This window comes from Echinops telfairi, unplaced genomic scaffold (genome assembly GCF_000313985.2).
Source record: "Echinops telfairi isolate 266 unplaced genomic scaffold, ASM31398v2 ScPeMD7_443;HRSCAF=831, whole genome shotgun sequence".
NCBI lineage: Eukaryota > Metazoa > Chordata > Mammalia > Afrosoricida > Tenrecidae > Echinops > Echinops telfairi.
In genome coordinates this window covers 54,141,421-54,158,040 of record NW_022104341.1, presented here as the reverse complement: position 1 = coordinate 54,158,040, position 16,620 = coordinate 54,141,421, and the positions used below count along the sequence as shown (strand labels likewise).

The window sequence follows — 16,620 nt, the reverse complement described above, 5'->3', positions numbered from 1 at the left end:
CGGAATTTCATTTATCACGGTAGGGTCTAGAACTGATTAACCGCGATAAACGAGGGTTCACTGTATAGCACATTCTGACAATATAAACAACAACAACAAAAACCCTGGATTTTATTATTCAGAACACAACAATCATAATGAGTATCAGTATATTCATGTCAGAGTTACCTGTCCCCAAGTCGCATGAGGATGTGGGCCACCCAGGTGAATGCCAAAACATATAAGGAGCTATATCATAAGAGAGTAATCTTACATTTTAGGCATCTTAGCTAATGGGCAGTAAGCATTCCTACTTCTTGTTCTGTTGAGAGACATTGTTATCCAGGTTGCAGGTAAACCTCCAGACTACTTGCCTTGGTGGGAGACGGTATCCCTATCTTCCTAGGCAGTTGACTAACCAAGCATGCTTAAAAGGACAGTTTGGAATAAAGGACTGTTAGGGCCTCACTCAAAAATCTATAGAAATGCAAGAGATCCATAAATTATTATCTAAAAATAGTAGAGGAATAGATGAAAAGAATAGATAAAAATGAATATTAAAAATTATAGTTTTTCATGGTCCATCTCAAATTTTTTTAATACCATGCAGCAATTCAATAAGCGTGCTTGGTTCACTACTTCTGCCATTCTTCCATAGCCACTTTACCAAAGGCTTGCAATTCTCTCAAAAAACAAACAAAAAAAGCATTGCTATTGAGTTGATGCTGACTCACAGTGACTAATAGGGCAGGGTAGAACTACCCCTGTGGGTTTCCAGAAATGTAACTCTTTCCAGGAGTAGAAAGTCCTGTCTTTCTCCAGCAGAGTGGCTGCTGGTTTAAAACTGCGGACCTTCAGATAGCAGCCCAACTCATAACCACTATACAACCAGCGCTCCTCAATTCTCTAGCTTCCATTAAATTGTTCCTTTCTTCCTCAGAAGATGACATGTTTCTTATAATGATTGGGAAATTACATCACATTAAGTATTCACTCTTAGTTTCTTGTTCCTGTACATAATAAGTTTGCATTTACATCTATCATTATCCTACACCTATGCATCTCTGAACCGGGTTCAAAGTAATGGTTATCTTTCCTTCTTTCCAAGGCTGATGCTCTAGATCAGTGGTTCTCAACCATCCTAATGCCGTGACCCTTTAATACAGTTCCTCATGTTGTGGTGACCCCCCCAACCATAAAGTTATTTTCATTGCTACTTCATAAGTGTAATTTTGCTACTGCTATGGATCGGGCGACCCCTAAGAAAGGGTCGTTTGACCCCCAAAGAGGTTGCGACCCACAGGTTGAGAACCGCTGCTCCAGGTCATAATGCTGCCAACCTACAAAATAAGAATGCCCTCTATTAATTGCTACCTCTGTATCTGTACTCCTCCATTCTATTTGGTTACTGCCAATAACAAATATTTATTTGTCTTTTCTACTTTTAAGACACACATCTTCCTCGGCTCCTATCTCACACACCCCTGACCTAGGTCCTTTGCTGTATAGTTTTATTTCCTTTCCTAGCCAAGTTTCATTCATTCAACAGCAGTGCCTAGGTTCAAATGACATATGACAATTACACAAATAATAAATACACAAAATAATTGCAGCTTGTGCCGAAAAGAATTAGGACAATGCAATATGGAATAACAAGAGGGAACAGGAGTAGAAGTTTCAGCTTCTTCCAAAATAATGGTCTGAAAAGTTTGTTTGTTTGTTTGTTTTGTGATCCGAGTGAGTTTTATAAAGGATAGAAGCAGTTTGAGGTGTTACAGTAAACGGAACACAAGAGAAAGAGAGAGAGAGAGAGAGAGAGAGGGTTCTGCGCCTCGCTGATCTTGCCGATGCTGTGCAGGCTGCAGAGGACACACGGCTCAGAGCCACCGAACACCATGAGCTGGTCGGGGACCACGTGCACAGAGATGTACTGGGCCGGCTTGCCGGTGGCCTGCGCCAGTTGCTGGGTGAGCTCCAAGAGCAGCCCGTCGGGCACAGAGGCGCGGGGCACGTTGGTGTTCACCACGAACATGGGAATGATGGCGGAGAGACGGGGTGGCCAGACAGGCAGACACTGAATTAATTAATACTTTTAAGAAAAAAGGCAGTAGCCATTTGAGTGGAGGACCTGTTAATATACTTCTGGCACATGTACGAAAAGCCCTAAAAAGGAAAGACCTTTCTGATTTGGGAATGGCCAGCTGGCCAGTCTGACTGGAACACTGAGAGAGAAGGGTAATGGTGTTCAGTGATGCAGGAGAGTTTAGAAGGTCAGATGGAGGGTCCAATAGAACCCTGAGAACTCCAATACTTAGAAGACTGTTAAGCATGTTAGCCGGGAAAACAACAACAAAATGCCTGCCATGTGTATTATGCTCTTTGACTCTACATGGGATTAAATCGATAAAAACAACTCAAAAGATGAGACAGGAAACTCAAGGGGCAGTGAGTTTATACTAATGAGGAAGAACAACTCTGAAAAGGGCTCCAGGAGAAAGAAACATTTTGAGAATGATGAGGGCAAACAATGTACAAACGTGCTTGACACAATGGATGGATGTGTGGATTGTGATAAGAATTGTACGAGCCCCCAATATAATGATTTAAAAAAAAGAATTACTGGTGTCAAAGAAACCAAAAAATGAAACCGTTTTGTCAAGTAAGGTGTGGCCAACTATAATGTTGAAAATGCTAATAAAACGAGAACAGATATGAAGAGAATAGATTTAGTAATTAAAAGTTTCAAGCCAGATTATATAAAGAGTTTATTGGCAATTATAGACATGATGGCAATGACTATAAAGAACCAATTAAACGTTTTTTTGTGAAGATAAGCTGAGAAATATAACTGAAAGAGGAGATATAGTGTCAACACCCTGCAATGGAATCTTAAGGCATTTTGAGGAAAGGATAAATTTAGTAGAAGAAATGATTTATAAATGATGACAAGATGGGAAAGAATGACAAGAGGGGCCACTATCCAGAAAACAAATGAAGGGGTTACATTTTGAAACAAGCATGAACAATGATAAAAGGTTATCAGTTTTGGCAGTGGGAATAAAAGGAAGTTCTACTTTGAAGAGTTCCAAGGCTTCAGTGAAACAGAAAGCAGGATAATCAACTGAGGAGTGAGGGCCAGATGGCAGTGGAAGAGAGAAGATATCAAATCGCAGTACTGGAGAATGGAAGGGCACATTTACTATGAAAAGTAAAGGCAAAGATGAGTAACAGGTGAGTTTTGTGGGCACCACAGTGAAAGGAAAAGAGTAACAGTTGTGTAATTATCTTCGACATGGTTAAGCAACTTAGGTTCAACTCTGGAAACACTAGCTCAACAATGACTGGGGTTTTAGTCTGCAGAGTATGGCAGACGAACAAAGGAACAAAAAGCTAAAGGTACAGGATTAATTGGATGATGTACCTTGAACTCTAAGCTAGACAAGAAATCAGTAGAGACAGTAAGGAAGTGAGACAGGAAAAAGTAATACACCAGTAAATTGACAAGACTGAAAAACTGTTGCATAAAGGTAAGTGATCAAGGATGACAGAAAGTACTGGGAATGCACTCATATGAATGACTAGCAATGTCATCTGTTTATTCAAGTCTAAAACCCAGAATTTGTCATAATTCCCTCTTCTCCTTTACTTCTGTCATTCATCCAACCAGTAATTCCTAAAGACTTAGTATTAAGAAACACATGATTGTTTGTAAACCAAATTAAATCATGTAAAACTCGGAGTCTAACCTTGCTACTCAAAGTACATCAGATAAAACCCGTTACCCCTACCCTTCGATGTCTACAGGCTTTTCAAAAAAGGAGAAAGAGCAACAACAATAATGGACATCCATTGGGGAAATTATACATAAGCAACATCACTTTCTATTTTATGCAAAACTATGTGAAATTAGAGCCTGAATAGTTAAATAAAGTTAAAACATGGGATCTTATTGTTTCTCTACAGAGCCCTAGTGGCATAGTAGTTAAGCATTTGTCTGCTACCCAAAAGGTAAGTGGTTTAAAACCACCATTGGCTCCACAGGAGAAAGATGAGGCCATGAGCTACCATAAATATTAAATCTTATTGTTTTCAAATTGATACCGACTCTCGGCCGCCCTATAGGACAGAACAGAATTTATGATTTCGAAGACTGTACTCTTTATGGAAGCAGAAAACCATATCTTTTCCCCTGAAATGGCTGGTAGATTCAAACTGGTGCCCTTTCAGCTAGAAGTTAAGTGTTTAATCACTGTACCACCAGAGCTTACAACTTCAGAAACCCAACAGGGTTACTATGAGTCAAAATCCACTTGGTGCAAGTGTGTTTTGGTTTGGTTTGGTTTTTCATTTGGCTCTTTTCATTCTTTTTCACTAGTATGGATTCACAGATTTTCAAGAATGTAAGTCTGAGAATTTTCTATGCTATCTCTTACCTGTTAAAGGAAAGATTGATCACTTGTAATCTTACGAGTGATTCCATTTCTTCTGGCAAGGAATTTAAAAGATTGTTTCTAAATTGAAAAAACAAACAAACAAAAAACGAATTTAGAAAGTGTGAATATTTTTATAATCAATTCATTAGTAAAATGCTATACAGTAAAAAAATATATTTAGATCAGTTCATCAGGCCTTGATTTGATCTCATTAAGGCTGAGTACTGAGAATTTTGAATAAATCAGGTGCCTCAAGTATTTGATTAGTGTGCCAAGTCCTTAATCGTATCAATATGTTACCAACTGGTAATACAACCACTCTTTAACAAGGTAAATGTTGTAAACAAATCCTTCGTGCCCCTCCAGTTGGCTTAGCAATACTTCTCTTTAAAATTATAGAAAAACCAATGAAACAAACGTAAAGAGACTACATATGTTTAGCAACTTGGAGCTTTCTACTTCAAAAGTATTAAGCAAGCTCGTTTCTACTATAAATTTATGAATTCGGTGAATGTAACTCTTTTTTTCTTTCATAATGAAATACAGATGTGAGCACACGCTCATTTCCAGGGAATAAGGACTGGGAGCAGTGTGAGGAGGACACTGCTAGCAATATGGCAAACAGTTCGATCGGCACTACACCTGTCTAATAATAGAATGCATTAGTGGAAAACTGCCCAAACAGTGGTTACTTATAAATGAAAAGTCTCCACAACTGAATGATTTTCTTTAACCTCTTGCTTTGGTTTTCAAAGATCATGACTAATATGTAAGAGTCACAGTTTCTTCAGTTCAATTTATATTCTGTTCCTTTTCCTTAGGCTTTGCTCCAGTGATTATCCTTAAATTGTGCGGAATCACCTACTGCTGGCTCCAGTCTTAACCAATAACAGACATGAAAAGCAGATTACGATCACTTAATTGCAGAAGCAATCCCATATCAGTAAGACCAGACTGCTAGATTTAATTCCATACATTTAAAAAAATACATCTCTAATGACAAACAATGTCCTTTGGCTATTACTTAAACAGAAGCAAGAGGAGTTATATTTTAAATAAACTAAAAGACACCTGTAATCATATGTACTTACTAGGAACCCAGAGAGATATCATTTAAAAATAAAATGTTAAAGCCCAGAAAAATAAATGACCCTAATCCAAAGACAAATACTCTTGTCCCTGAATTATGAAATGTCTGATACAATCACTTCCAATTTGCCATTTTTACAGTTAAACTTCCTATTATGTCTGCAGAGCCTAAAACGTAATTCTTTTCTTTCTGTTTATCTCCATAGTGTTGTTCTTCTTTTTCCTTCTTTAAAAAAGAAAAGTTTTATTCTATTATCTACAGGGAAAAAAGAACAGGAAACAAAAATACTCTTTAAGGAAACATTAATCACTCAAATCGCACAAAACAAAAGAATAATATAACAATACTTCCTCTTATTTCTGTGTAACAGCTATACAACCACTGTGGCCCTTTGCGATGTTCACATTCAAAATGTGAACTACATATAATTTACTCTCAATGTTTATGAAATCTTTATTTTCAGTTTTGCTTAAGTGTAAGTGTGCTAATGCTAATATTTTAGACAATTTTACGTCCTATAACGTAATTTATAAACTGCTTACGCAAAGTAGATGTCTGATACGGTATTTCCTAAATACTTAGTGCTGCCTTTGTAAATTAAAGACTAGTTTCTGTACTTAGGAAAACAAGAAGGGAATAGAAAGTTAGGTGAACTCAAAAACAAGTTATAATGAAAGAAGTCAAGTGATAGCATCAATAAATACCTGAGATCTAAAAATGTCAACTTTTGAAGCATACATAATTCCAAGGATATTAAGGAAAGTTTATTAAAACTGAGGTTAACATCAGAAATCATTTCCTTCATTTCCATAATCCTGAAATAAACAAAATTTTTCAGTTGTTAGCAACTTAAATTTACTGTGAAGTATTCAAATCTAAAAACATAATACACGAGAGGTAAATAAGGTTCTTCAGAAAAAAAAAAAAGCCAAAAGTTTCTTTTGAACTTAAATATATGATGAAGCTCGATTTAAAAACAAACTCATTTATTTTGCATGTAAATCACTTATGGCAAAAAGATTAAAAAATTATCTTAGCAGTTTATACTTAATTCTGTTCATGACATAAAAGCAAAGCCTATAGACCTATTTTATAATAGATCTTTACTTAGACAAGGCGTCCTCAAACTACGGCCCGCGGGCCACATGCAGCCCGCCAAGGACATTTATCTGGCCTGCCGGTGTTTTTGCTCCGTTTGGTTTTTTGGTTCAAAATAAGATATGTGCAATGTGCATAAGAATTTGTTCATAGGTTGTTTTTTTTTAAACTATAGTCCGGCCCTCCAATGGGTCTGAGGGACAGTGAACTGGCCCCGTTTAAAAAGTTTGAGGACCCCTGACTTAGACTATGCAATATTCATGTCTCCCACCTAATTTAAAAAATTTAAATTTAAATTACATAGTGACCCTATGTAAGGTTTCTGAAGGTATAAATCTGTATGGGAACAGAGAGTCTCATCGATCTCCTGAGGAGTGGCTAGTGAGTTTGAACTACTGATCTTGAGGTTAGTTGTCCAAAATACTTTTAAGATGTGTTTGTTATTGCTGTTAGGTGCCATCAAGTCTGTTCTGACTCATAAGGGCATCATGTCCAAAAGAAATATTGCCAAGTTGTTTGCCATTCTCACAATTGTTCTCATGTTTTGAGCCCATTGTTGCAGTTACAATGTCAATACACCTTATCAAGAATTCTCCTCTTTTTCACTGTCCCTCTGCTTTACTGAGCATGATGTCCTTCTCCAGGGGCTGGGGCTGGTCTCTCCTGATAACATGTCCAATGTTCATGAGACAAATTCTCTACATCCTTCTCTCTATGGAGCATTCTGGCTGTACTCCCAAGATAAATTTGTTTGTTTTTTTGACAGTCAATGGTACTTTCAATATTCTTGGCCAGCACCAAAATTCAATGCATCTATTTTTCTTCAGTTATGTGTACTAATAATATTGTTCTAAAATTTAAGCATTCTGTTGAGTCACCTTTTTTTGTAGCCATCTTCCAAATTTCTTGGCATAGATGAATACTTACTTTAGCGCTTCATCAACTTGTCGAAACATTTCATTTGGTATTCAATCAATTCCTGGAGACTTGTTTTTGGCTAATGCTTTCAGTGCAGCTTGAACTTCTTCCTTCATTACCATTGGTTCTAGTTCATATGCAACCTAATGAAAAGGTAAAGTGTAGGCCAGTTCTTTTTGGAAGAGACTCTGTGTAGTCTTTCCATCTTGTTCTGACGTTTCCTACATCATTAAATATTTTATAATATTGAAAGATTCTATGGACCAAACATTAAAAAAGTAAACATGAAGTTATACATGAGCAATTAATGGCTGTTCCACTCTTGGCCCCAGGCCTAGTTAGTTCTTGCTGCTGATACTGAGTTTATCCATCATCTGTTCCTACAAATGTAGTTAACTTTATTTCTATGTATTAGATTAGGAGAAATCCAAGTATATAGTCACTTTTAGTGTTACTGAAAAATGGCACAGGGGTAGTGAATTATTTAATGTGGCTCTTCTAGCCCATATATATAAATCCTACCAAATGACCTTTCCCTGCATGCGTCTGCATGCGTGGGAGAAGATGCTTATAGGAGAACACCTCTAAGTAACTGCGGATAGGATTCCCTGGAGTGCCAGCCTGCTGTGTATACACTGAGCTCTGAAAAGCAGGAGGAGGGATCTCATTTCCAGCAAGAGTCAAGAATGGAGGGCATCCTCTGAACCAGAGATTCCCTGCACAATGTGCCTCTTGGATCTAGAGACCACCACAAGAGCAGTAGTAGCACCAGAAGGCACAGCATTGACAGAATAATTGATGGACTTCCCAAGCCACAAAGCAAGTTGAGTGTTTTCCTGCAGGAGGCTGGCTAGCTTGCAGAGTGGGGTGCCTGGTTCCTTAATTGGGGTGGAGTTGGACTTACTGACCCACAGAATTGAAGCTGAGTGCCTTTGGACTGAGGTTTACTGGAGTGGGGTGCCTCTGGGCACTTAATTCAGGGAGCCCGATCTGCTGACTGACAAAGATTGAGCTGAATGCCTTAGGGTTGAGGCTTACAGCAGTAGTATACCCCTTTGCGCATTTATTAGTGACCTGAAACTTTTAACACGTCCTGGTAAACTACTACCCAAAGCATTTCTCACTGTATTACAACTTGTTCACTCCTTAATAAACCCTTTAGTCATGATTTTGTCTGAGTTTCTGTGTTGCCATTGCAATGGATATTAGAATCCAGAGAGATAAAGTAGAAAATAGGTAAATTATAAAACATTAAGTCAAGACAAATGGTATTTGCTATGAAGCTGTTGTTCTTCCAAATTCTATCATGCGATCTCTGGCTCCATTTCTATCTCCAATGTTATATTTGCCAACTATTGTTCTTTACTCTTTGTTTGCAACTTTTGCACTCCAATTGCTAAAAATCATCACTGCACCTTGATTGCATATTTGGTTAATTGCAGACAGAAGATGGTCCAAAACTTCAGCATCTTCACTAGCTTTTGTGGTTGGTGCACAAATTTAAATAGTAGTTATATTGACTGGGTTTCTCTGTGTTCATAAAGATACTGTCCTATCAGAGATAACATTTTACTTCAAGATGTAAATGTTCTTGAAATGTTCTTTTAAAAGATGAACGCAACAACATTCCTCTTGAATTTTGCATTCCTGGGAGAGTAAATCATGTGATTTTTTAATTTAAAATGGCCAATACCAGTCCATTTCAGCTAACACCTAGGATATTAATCTTTATGCTTCCTTTTCATTTCTGAATTTTTGTTTTCATTTCTGACCTTCCAATTTTCCTAGATTCATACTCTGTATATCACAATTTCCAATTAGTAATCTATGTTTGAAGCAGTTTCTATTTGTTTTGAGTTGTGCCCTAGCAGCATCTAGATAAAGGTTCCCAGGGCTTTACTGCATCCATATCATTAGCCAACTCTGCTTTGAGAAGGCAGCTCTTCCTCAGTCACATTTGAGTACCTTTTGTCCTGAGGGGTTTATTTTCTGGCACTATTTCTGACATTGTTCTGCTGCTGCTCAAGAGGTTTTTAGTAACTGACAATGTTTCGCTGTTTGCCTTGACAGTTCTTAGTCTGGAAGCTCTGTTGAAACATATACACTTTGAGTGACCCTGATGTATATGAAATAGCAGTGACATAGCTTCCAGACACACAGCAACACATAAGCCAACACATTATGATACACTGACAGACAAGTGGTTAGTGATCAAAATGTTTAGGCACTTAGACAGATGATCCTGGATATCTAGTATGATACACAATCCTGATCATTTATTTTAGCTAAAAGCAAATAAATAGTCAAGTATTCTATCAAATATCCTCCAAGCCAGAGAACTATGTGATGGACTAGATCTCCTTCTGTAATGGAATTTTTTAAACTTATCATTTTTCAATATCTCCATTCCTTAAACTATGGTGTGTAGAACAGAAAGTAAAATATAATTTGTCCAACTTATTACAGATTTTTTTCTTATTTCAGATTTTAGAAACCTAAAAATTTTTGTTGATAAATCAAATCCATTATATTTATCCATTACATCCTATGCTTCCTCAATTTTTTTCTCTACTTTTTCATTGGTATGTATTTAAGTGTTTACAAAGCACTAAAATGGTTGGCTTGGGGAAGACTCAGCCCCATGTTTATCAGTAGAACTGTCCCACATAGGATTTGGGGGCAAGTAGATTGCAAGTCTTTCTTCTGAAAGCACATGCACTGGTTAAATGTTTTATGTCAATTATGTCATTAATTCTTATTAAGAGTCACGCACAACCTGCAATATACAGAAAATACAACCTTATTTGCTGAACATTAAGAGGATTTGAAGTATTTATTGATGCAGATCACAGAATAAAGAATTCAGCAATGGATAACATCTCAACATACAGAGAACAAAAATCTTCACAACTGGAACAATAAGCATAATGATAAATAGAGAAAGGATTTAAGCCGTCAAGAATTTCATTTTACTTGGTTCCACAGTCAGCACTCATGAAAACAGTCAAAAAATACTACATGTTGCTTTGGATAAATCTACAAAAAACCTGTTTAAAGTGTTAAAGAGCAAAAGATCTGAGGACTATAGTACCCCTGACCTAGCCATGATATTGATATTTTCATTTGCCTCATGAACATGTGATAAAGGGAAAGTAAATAAAGACTAAGAATAATTGCCTCCGACTTATCATGTTGACAAAGAATACTGAACACACCATGCGCTGGCCAGGAGAATAAACACATCTGTCTTGAAAGAAGTATAACCAGAATCCACCTTAGAAATAAGGACAACGAGACTTCATCTCATGTATCTTGAGCATGTTAATAGGAGGGACTAGTCCCCAGCAAAGAACAGTATGTTTGGTAATGTAAACCAAAAGCAATGCCATTGAGTCAATTCTGATTCAAAACAACCCTATATAGTGTTTCAAAGGCTTTGTAAATCTGAATCAGAGAAGTGCTGGTAGGTTTGAACCCTCAACCTTGTGGTTAGCAGGTCAATCACTTACCTGATAGAGCCACCAGAGCTCCTTAAAATTATATCAGGAAATACTTAATGACATTTTCCAAATTCCCTTAATATTCATAATGCAAGAAATTTTGTGCATATTTATAATGTTAAGACCATGGAAAATAATTATTCTTGTAAATAAGATGAATAAAACAAAATGAGTCACAACTTAATAGAAATGGCACCATCAACAGTTCCTACCTTTTTGGAATTTCACATAGCTGATTCTTACTGAAGTTAACAGAAGTGATAATGTTGCTTTTTACTGCATCAAACACTTCATCAGGAATCAAAGTTGCTTGTTTATCACTAAATGAAAATGGTTAAAAAGGCACAATTTTCAGCAGTAAGCTTATTATTTAGTTTGTGAAGGCTTTTAAAGATCTTATTAACAAAACTTTTCAAAGCAGTTGAATTATTAAGTTTTGCAGACTATCACACAGACCTGTCAAACTACAAAATGCACATCATTAGAAATTAAAACAACATTATCTCATAATACATATTGCACAACTCTTTTTGTGGCATTAAAAAATGTCTAGGCATAATATAGTAAATGGACAACCCTTTCTTTTCTCTCAGTAGAACAAATCTATAATTTTAAAAGCTAGTTGCTGTCCTTTTTCTTGTAAAAGCTTTTACAAGGGGCTATATCAGTCAGCTATTTGGAAGGGTGGGTGCAGTACGTTATTTACTGAAAGATAGCAACAAATTTTGAAAGTTCTACATTATGCCAAACTAAACTAACATTTGTAACCTAAACCACTACTCCCATATTTAATATGTAACATAATGAACACAGTAATAAACAGAGACTAAACTATTCCTAGTTCTACAATTATTGAGCTTTCTCATTTATCTGTCTTGATTCATAATTCTGTAAAACTAGAACCTGAATTCACACATCTGTTGCACATATACATATAAATATTTCTTTTTGTTAAAATTTTCAATAAAATATAAATTTAACCTTATATAAACATAAAAACAGGACTTAGACACTTATACTTTCTTAATATTCTAATAATCCTTATATTCTTTTGTTTTTAAGTTTCCAAGTTTTCGATACTCCTACTCAGTACACTGTTACCTACCACTTAAGAGAAACATTGGTTAAATGGCAAATAACAAAAACAATATTATATGTTATATTGCAGGTTCAAGTAAATGAAGACCACTACAATGTCCAATTCAAATTATGTGAAATCTTTATTCTATCAGAGCAGCCCAGACTGCAGAGGGGACATTTAAAAGGAAAGGTCCCCATACTGCAGTGGGGCTGTTTCATTGGGGGAGTCCTTTTATATCATTTAAGGAGCAAGCAGGTTACAGAAAGCATAAAAGAAGTTAAAATTTATATATCACTAAGTAAGCAGTGTTGACTGACGTAAATTGCTGACTCTTTTTGATAAGGAGAGAGGGGCAGTTTAAGCAAGAATTGTCATAGGGCACTTACAGGTTCTGCATTTCATTGTGATGATAAAACACACATTACCTTGGTCAGAAGAAGGGGGGAGGAGGCCTTCTGGAACAATGGACTTTTGTGACAATTTTACTTAGCCTTAGTCTATTTCAGTTATATATTGAGAGAATTATGTAAGAAAGGCAAAATAATACAGATAGGTAAATGGATTGTTTTGCCAGAATTTCAGAGTTATACCTTCAAATTCTGCTTTAGGGCTTCATTTCCTGCAGTTCAAATGTAGCATTTTTATCTTTTCAATCAGCAATTATCTAGTCTCAAAAAAAGTGATTTATGGTAATCAAACATGGAACATTCATGCTAATTTTAAGTTTTAGTTGAAGGTGTTGAGATTGGGAATTAATTTGTATTTTAAATAGGATACGCCTTTCCAATTTAAGTCTCTGAGAAAAATAAATTATAATAAATTTAAAATTAGAACAACTGAAAATGTATGGCTTAAGAATTAACCTTATTATGTTTTATGATAGCTGTATTTAAAAGTATGAATGGTTATCTCAAATAAATTCTATTAATATTAGTTCATAGATTGTTTTGAGTAGTAAAAGCAACAACAGATTCAGTACCCAGATCAAAAACAGGTAGTATAAATAAATGGCTACCATTCAAGGAAAAATAGTAGTATCCAGGGATGAAAATAGTTCTAAATTCTATAGAGGAAGGGATAAAGTGGAACTCATCAATTCCTGTGCTTATGAAGCCTTGCTTAAAACTTGAGGTTTACTAGGCTCGAAAAACATGTACAGATGGCTATATTTTGTGACAGGTATGTGGCCATGCTATGCTAACAGAAAAGAGAACAAAAATATGAATACAGAGGGACACTACTTGGTATTACAGGTGGATGACAAGAGTAAGCTCACTTAGAGTAGCGATGCCTACATAGATAAAAGGGCATCAAACAAGAAGTGAAAACTACGTGAAACAGAAACTGTATTCAGATTGCTGAGAAGGTGGTTCCCACTGATACATCAAGGATATGTGTTCAGACATTAATCCTACTCATGTAGATTCTGGAATAAATCTTGTCACTTGGGCTTGCATTCTTTTGTACTTTTGCTATAATACATGAAAATACCACTGCAAGAGCCTGGACTGTATCTGTTACTTTTTATTATTATTTAAAGGAGTACTGAAGAGCACTTAACAATGACCTGCAATCTTTACAAAGGTGTCTTCTCTACCCATTCCAATACACTCCCATGATATTTTAAAATTGTATGCTTTTGTCTTGATTTATATATTAATGTAGTAATTATTCAATTTTAATATATGTGCCATTGGTATTATTTGATATAGTATTCAGATTAAAAATTCAAAGTTTACATTAGCTAACTATACTAATTTATTTACTAACATGGAACCTCAATATAAACTTCTCTCTGAAAGCTGATTAAGTCACAGAATCTTATTACCAATATTGTCACTATTTTATTTTTATAATAAATGTTTTTACATTACTGTAACTAATAGACACTTGACAGTCTATTAAGTATAATAAACAGAAATCATCTAAAGAATGGGCAGTGAAACTCACAGTACTTTTAGTAAGTTTGGATCTCATCATTGTATTTGTAATTGGTATTTTATGTCAAGTACCACTGTACTCTAATGAATTATTCTTCACCAACTGTCTTTTTTCCTAAAAGATTACTAATAGAAAATCTCACACACTTCGAACAGTTTTGAAATCATGGTAACATACCTACCTATAGTCTAATATTTTTAATGTAGTTATGGCATGTATATTGACTCTTGATTCACTTGGTAGTGTCATGGCCGTTCGAGTAACAGAGTTATTTTCAGTGGGACCATCATCTGGAAAAAGACAGAGTTCTATGAAATCAGTATTTATAATACAAACAATTTTCCAAATTCTTGATAGTATGTGTAACTCACATGTTTTCTAGGTGTCACTAATGAGATTACTTTTACTCACATACATTATTTTTAAATACATCTGGGTCTGAAATATAGTGTTTAATTCATAGAAAATAAACAATTTTATTATATTATGGCTTCAAACCCTTTTAATAAATCCTGCTGTGAGGAATATTAGTAGTACTAAACAACTTTCAAATAGTAACTCTAATTTCTCAGAAGAAAAAAAATCACAACCAATCATTGTTTTTAAACAAAATTACAGAGTCTATTATGAAGAATACGTTAGCAAAGGAAAAACATTATTTCCCACAAATGCCTACCAAAGGGGCATAGGTCTTTCTTTTTTTAAGGTTTAGATACAATGGAGCTGATTATTCCCACTCATTTGAAAATCTGACAATTTGCATTATCAAGTTAACTTCTGGTGCATTTTTGAAAAATCAAATGTAGTTACATTCCTGGGGTGAGATCCAGCTACTATGGCAGGAGCCAGACCCAAGTCCATTGATACATATGACAGCCAACTAAAAAGGAAGGAGAAAGGAAAAAAAAAAAAGACATGGGGAACAGGGGAACAGGACACGCACCAACCCAAGGGCAGGATGTTCCTTGTATCTCCACAGGAGAGGGAGAGGGACCAGACTTCAACCCCATGTGCCAAGACGTGAATGCAACATTAACGGCATGAAGCAGGGCCAGCCCCAATCCCAACTTTGTGGGCACCCCCACCCCCTCAAAAGAATTCACTTCCGAGGACAGTCCTGAAGCTACAGTTCAGGAAAAGGGGTGCTTCTGATCAGAGCACACAGGAGCAAACGAAGAGGGAAGGAAGGAGAGAAAGTGGAACACATCTTGGCCGACCAAGTCCTAAGGACAATATTCCTGCTTAGAGTAGCCAATGCACAGAGAAGACCACAAAACACGAAATCCCTCACTGACCCATAGCGCTACAGGGGATAACACTGGAGGCATAGTGTGGGAATTGTGCCCCATCTGACCCCACCACACCGGGGTGAAACACTAAGGAATGTAGCAGAGCATCAAGGGGAGCAAAGCAATGAAGTCCCTGGGGAATATAAAAAATTGACTTTAGGGCCAGGGAATGGCACTCCATCAGACTCAAAAGTCAACAAACAGACCTGGAACTATTTATAGGCTTTTCTTTTTTTGTCCTTGTTTTTTGTTGTTGTTGTTTTAGATTTTTTTTCTTTGTTGGTTTGTTTTGCTCTGTCTTGTTTTTGTGCTTATTAATGTCTCTGCATGTCTATCAAGATAAGATAGGTGGGATAAACAATCAGAAGAGAGAACAGGACCAAGGGTTCCCGAGGGACACGGGAGAGGGGAAGGCGGTGGGGGGGGGGGGAATGGTGTCAACAAACCCAGGGACAAGGGAACGTTGATCTAAAAATCGATGGTGAGGAAGATATAAGATGCCTGGTGGGGCTTGATTGGGGGCAATGTAGCTGAGAGGAATTACTGAAACCCGAATGAAGGCCGAAAATGATAGTGAGACAAGAGGATAGTAAAAGGAAATAAGAGGAAAAAAGTAGGAGGCAAAGGACATTTATAGAGGCCCAAATACAGGTATAGAAATATGTAAATATATATATATTGAAAAAGTTTATATTTAGCATTAACCAGCTGGGCTCAGTTTAGATGATTCCAATTTGGTTGGCAACCTCTAAAGTGTCATAGTCAGGAGCCAGTCGAACATATGCCTTCTTCTCACCATCAGACCTGATCAAGGTGTTGACCTTGGCTACATCAATGTCACAGTTTCTTCACAGCCTGTTTGATCTGGTGTTGGTTGGCTTTGACATCCACAAGTGTGTTGTTATCTTTTATCTTCTTCGTGGCAGACTCTGTGGTCAAGGGAAACTTAATGATGGCATAATGGCCCAGCTTATTTCTCCTGGGGGCGCTCCTCCGAGGGTATTTGGGCTGCTGTGTTAGTCTCAGGGTCTTGGACCACTGGAAGGTGGGTGACTTGCAGATCTTTTTTGTGTGGCTGTGGACACCTTTCAGTACAGCCTTCTTGGCTTTTAAAGCCTTTGCTTTGGCTTCCATTTTGGGAGGGGCAGGAGTTTTCCTTCTTCACCTTCAGTGCCATCTTCGTAAAAAGGTGCAAATATATATTTTTAAATAATCATTTCATTAGGGGCTCATACAACTCATCACAATCTGTACATACATCATCTGTGTCCAGCACTTTAGTACATATGTT

At 36.6% G+C, this 16,620-nt stretch overlaps 1 protein-coding gene across 1 annotated transcript in view; it reads right to left on the bottom strand.

The window, feature by feature from the left end:
* The window catches only part of LRRC40 (leucine rich repeat containing 40), a 62,148-nt gene that overhangs the window by 8,538 nt on the left and 36,990 nt on the right, over positions 1-16,620 (bottom strand). The window contains exons 10-13 of the mRNA XM_004699336.3: positions 14,222-14,330; positions 11,231-11,338; positions 6,207-6,317; positions 4,413-4,490 (exon numbers count right to left, since the gene is read on the bottom strand). Of these exons, the coding sequence (XP_004699393.1) occupies positions 4,413-4,490; positions 6,207-6,317; positions 11,231-11,338; positions 14,222-14,330 (406 nt within the window). The remainder of the gene's footprint in view (positions 1-4,412; positions 4,491-6,206; positions 6,318-11,230; positions 11,339-14,221; positions 14,331-16,620) is intronic.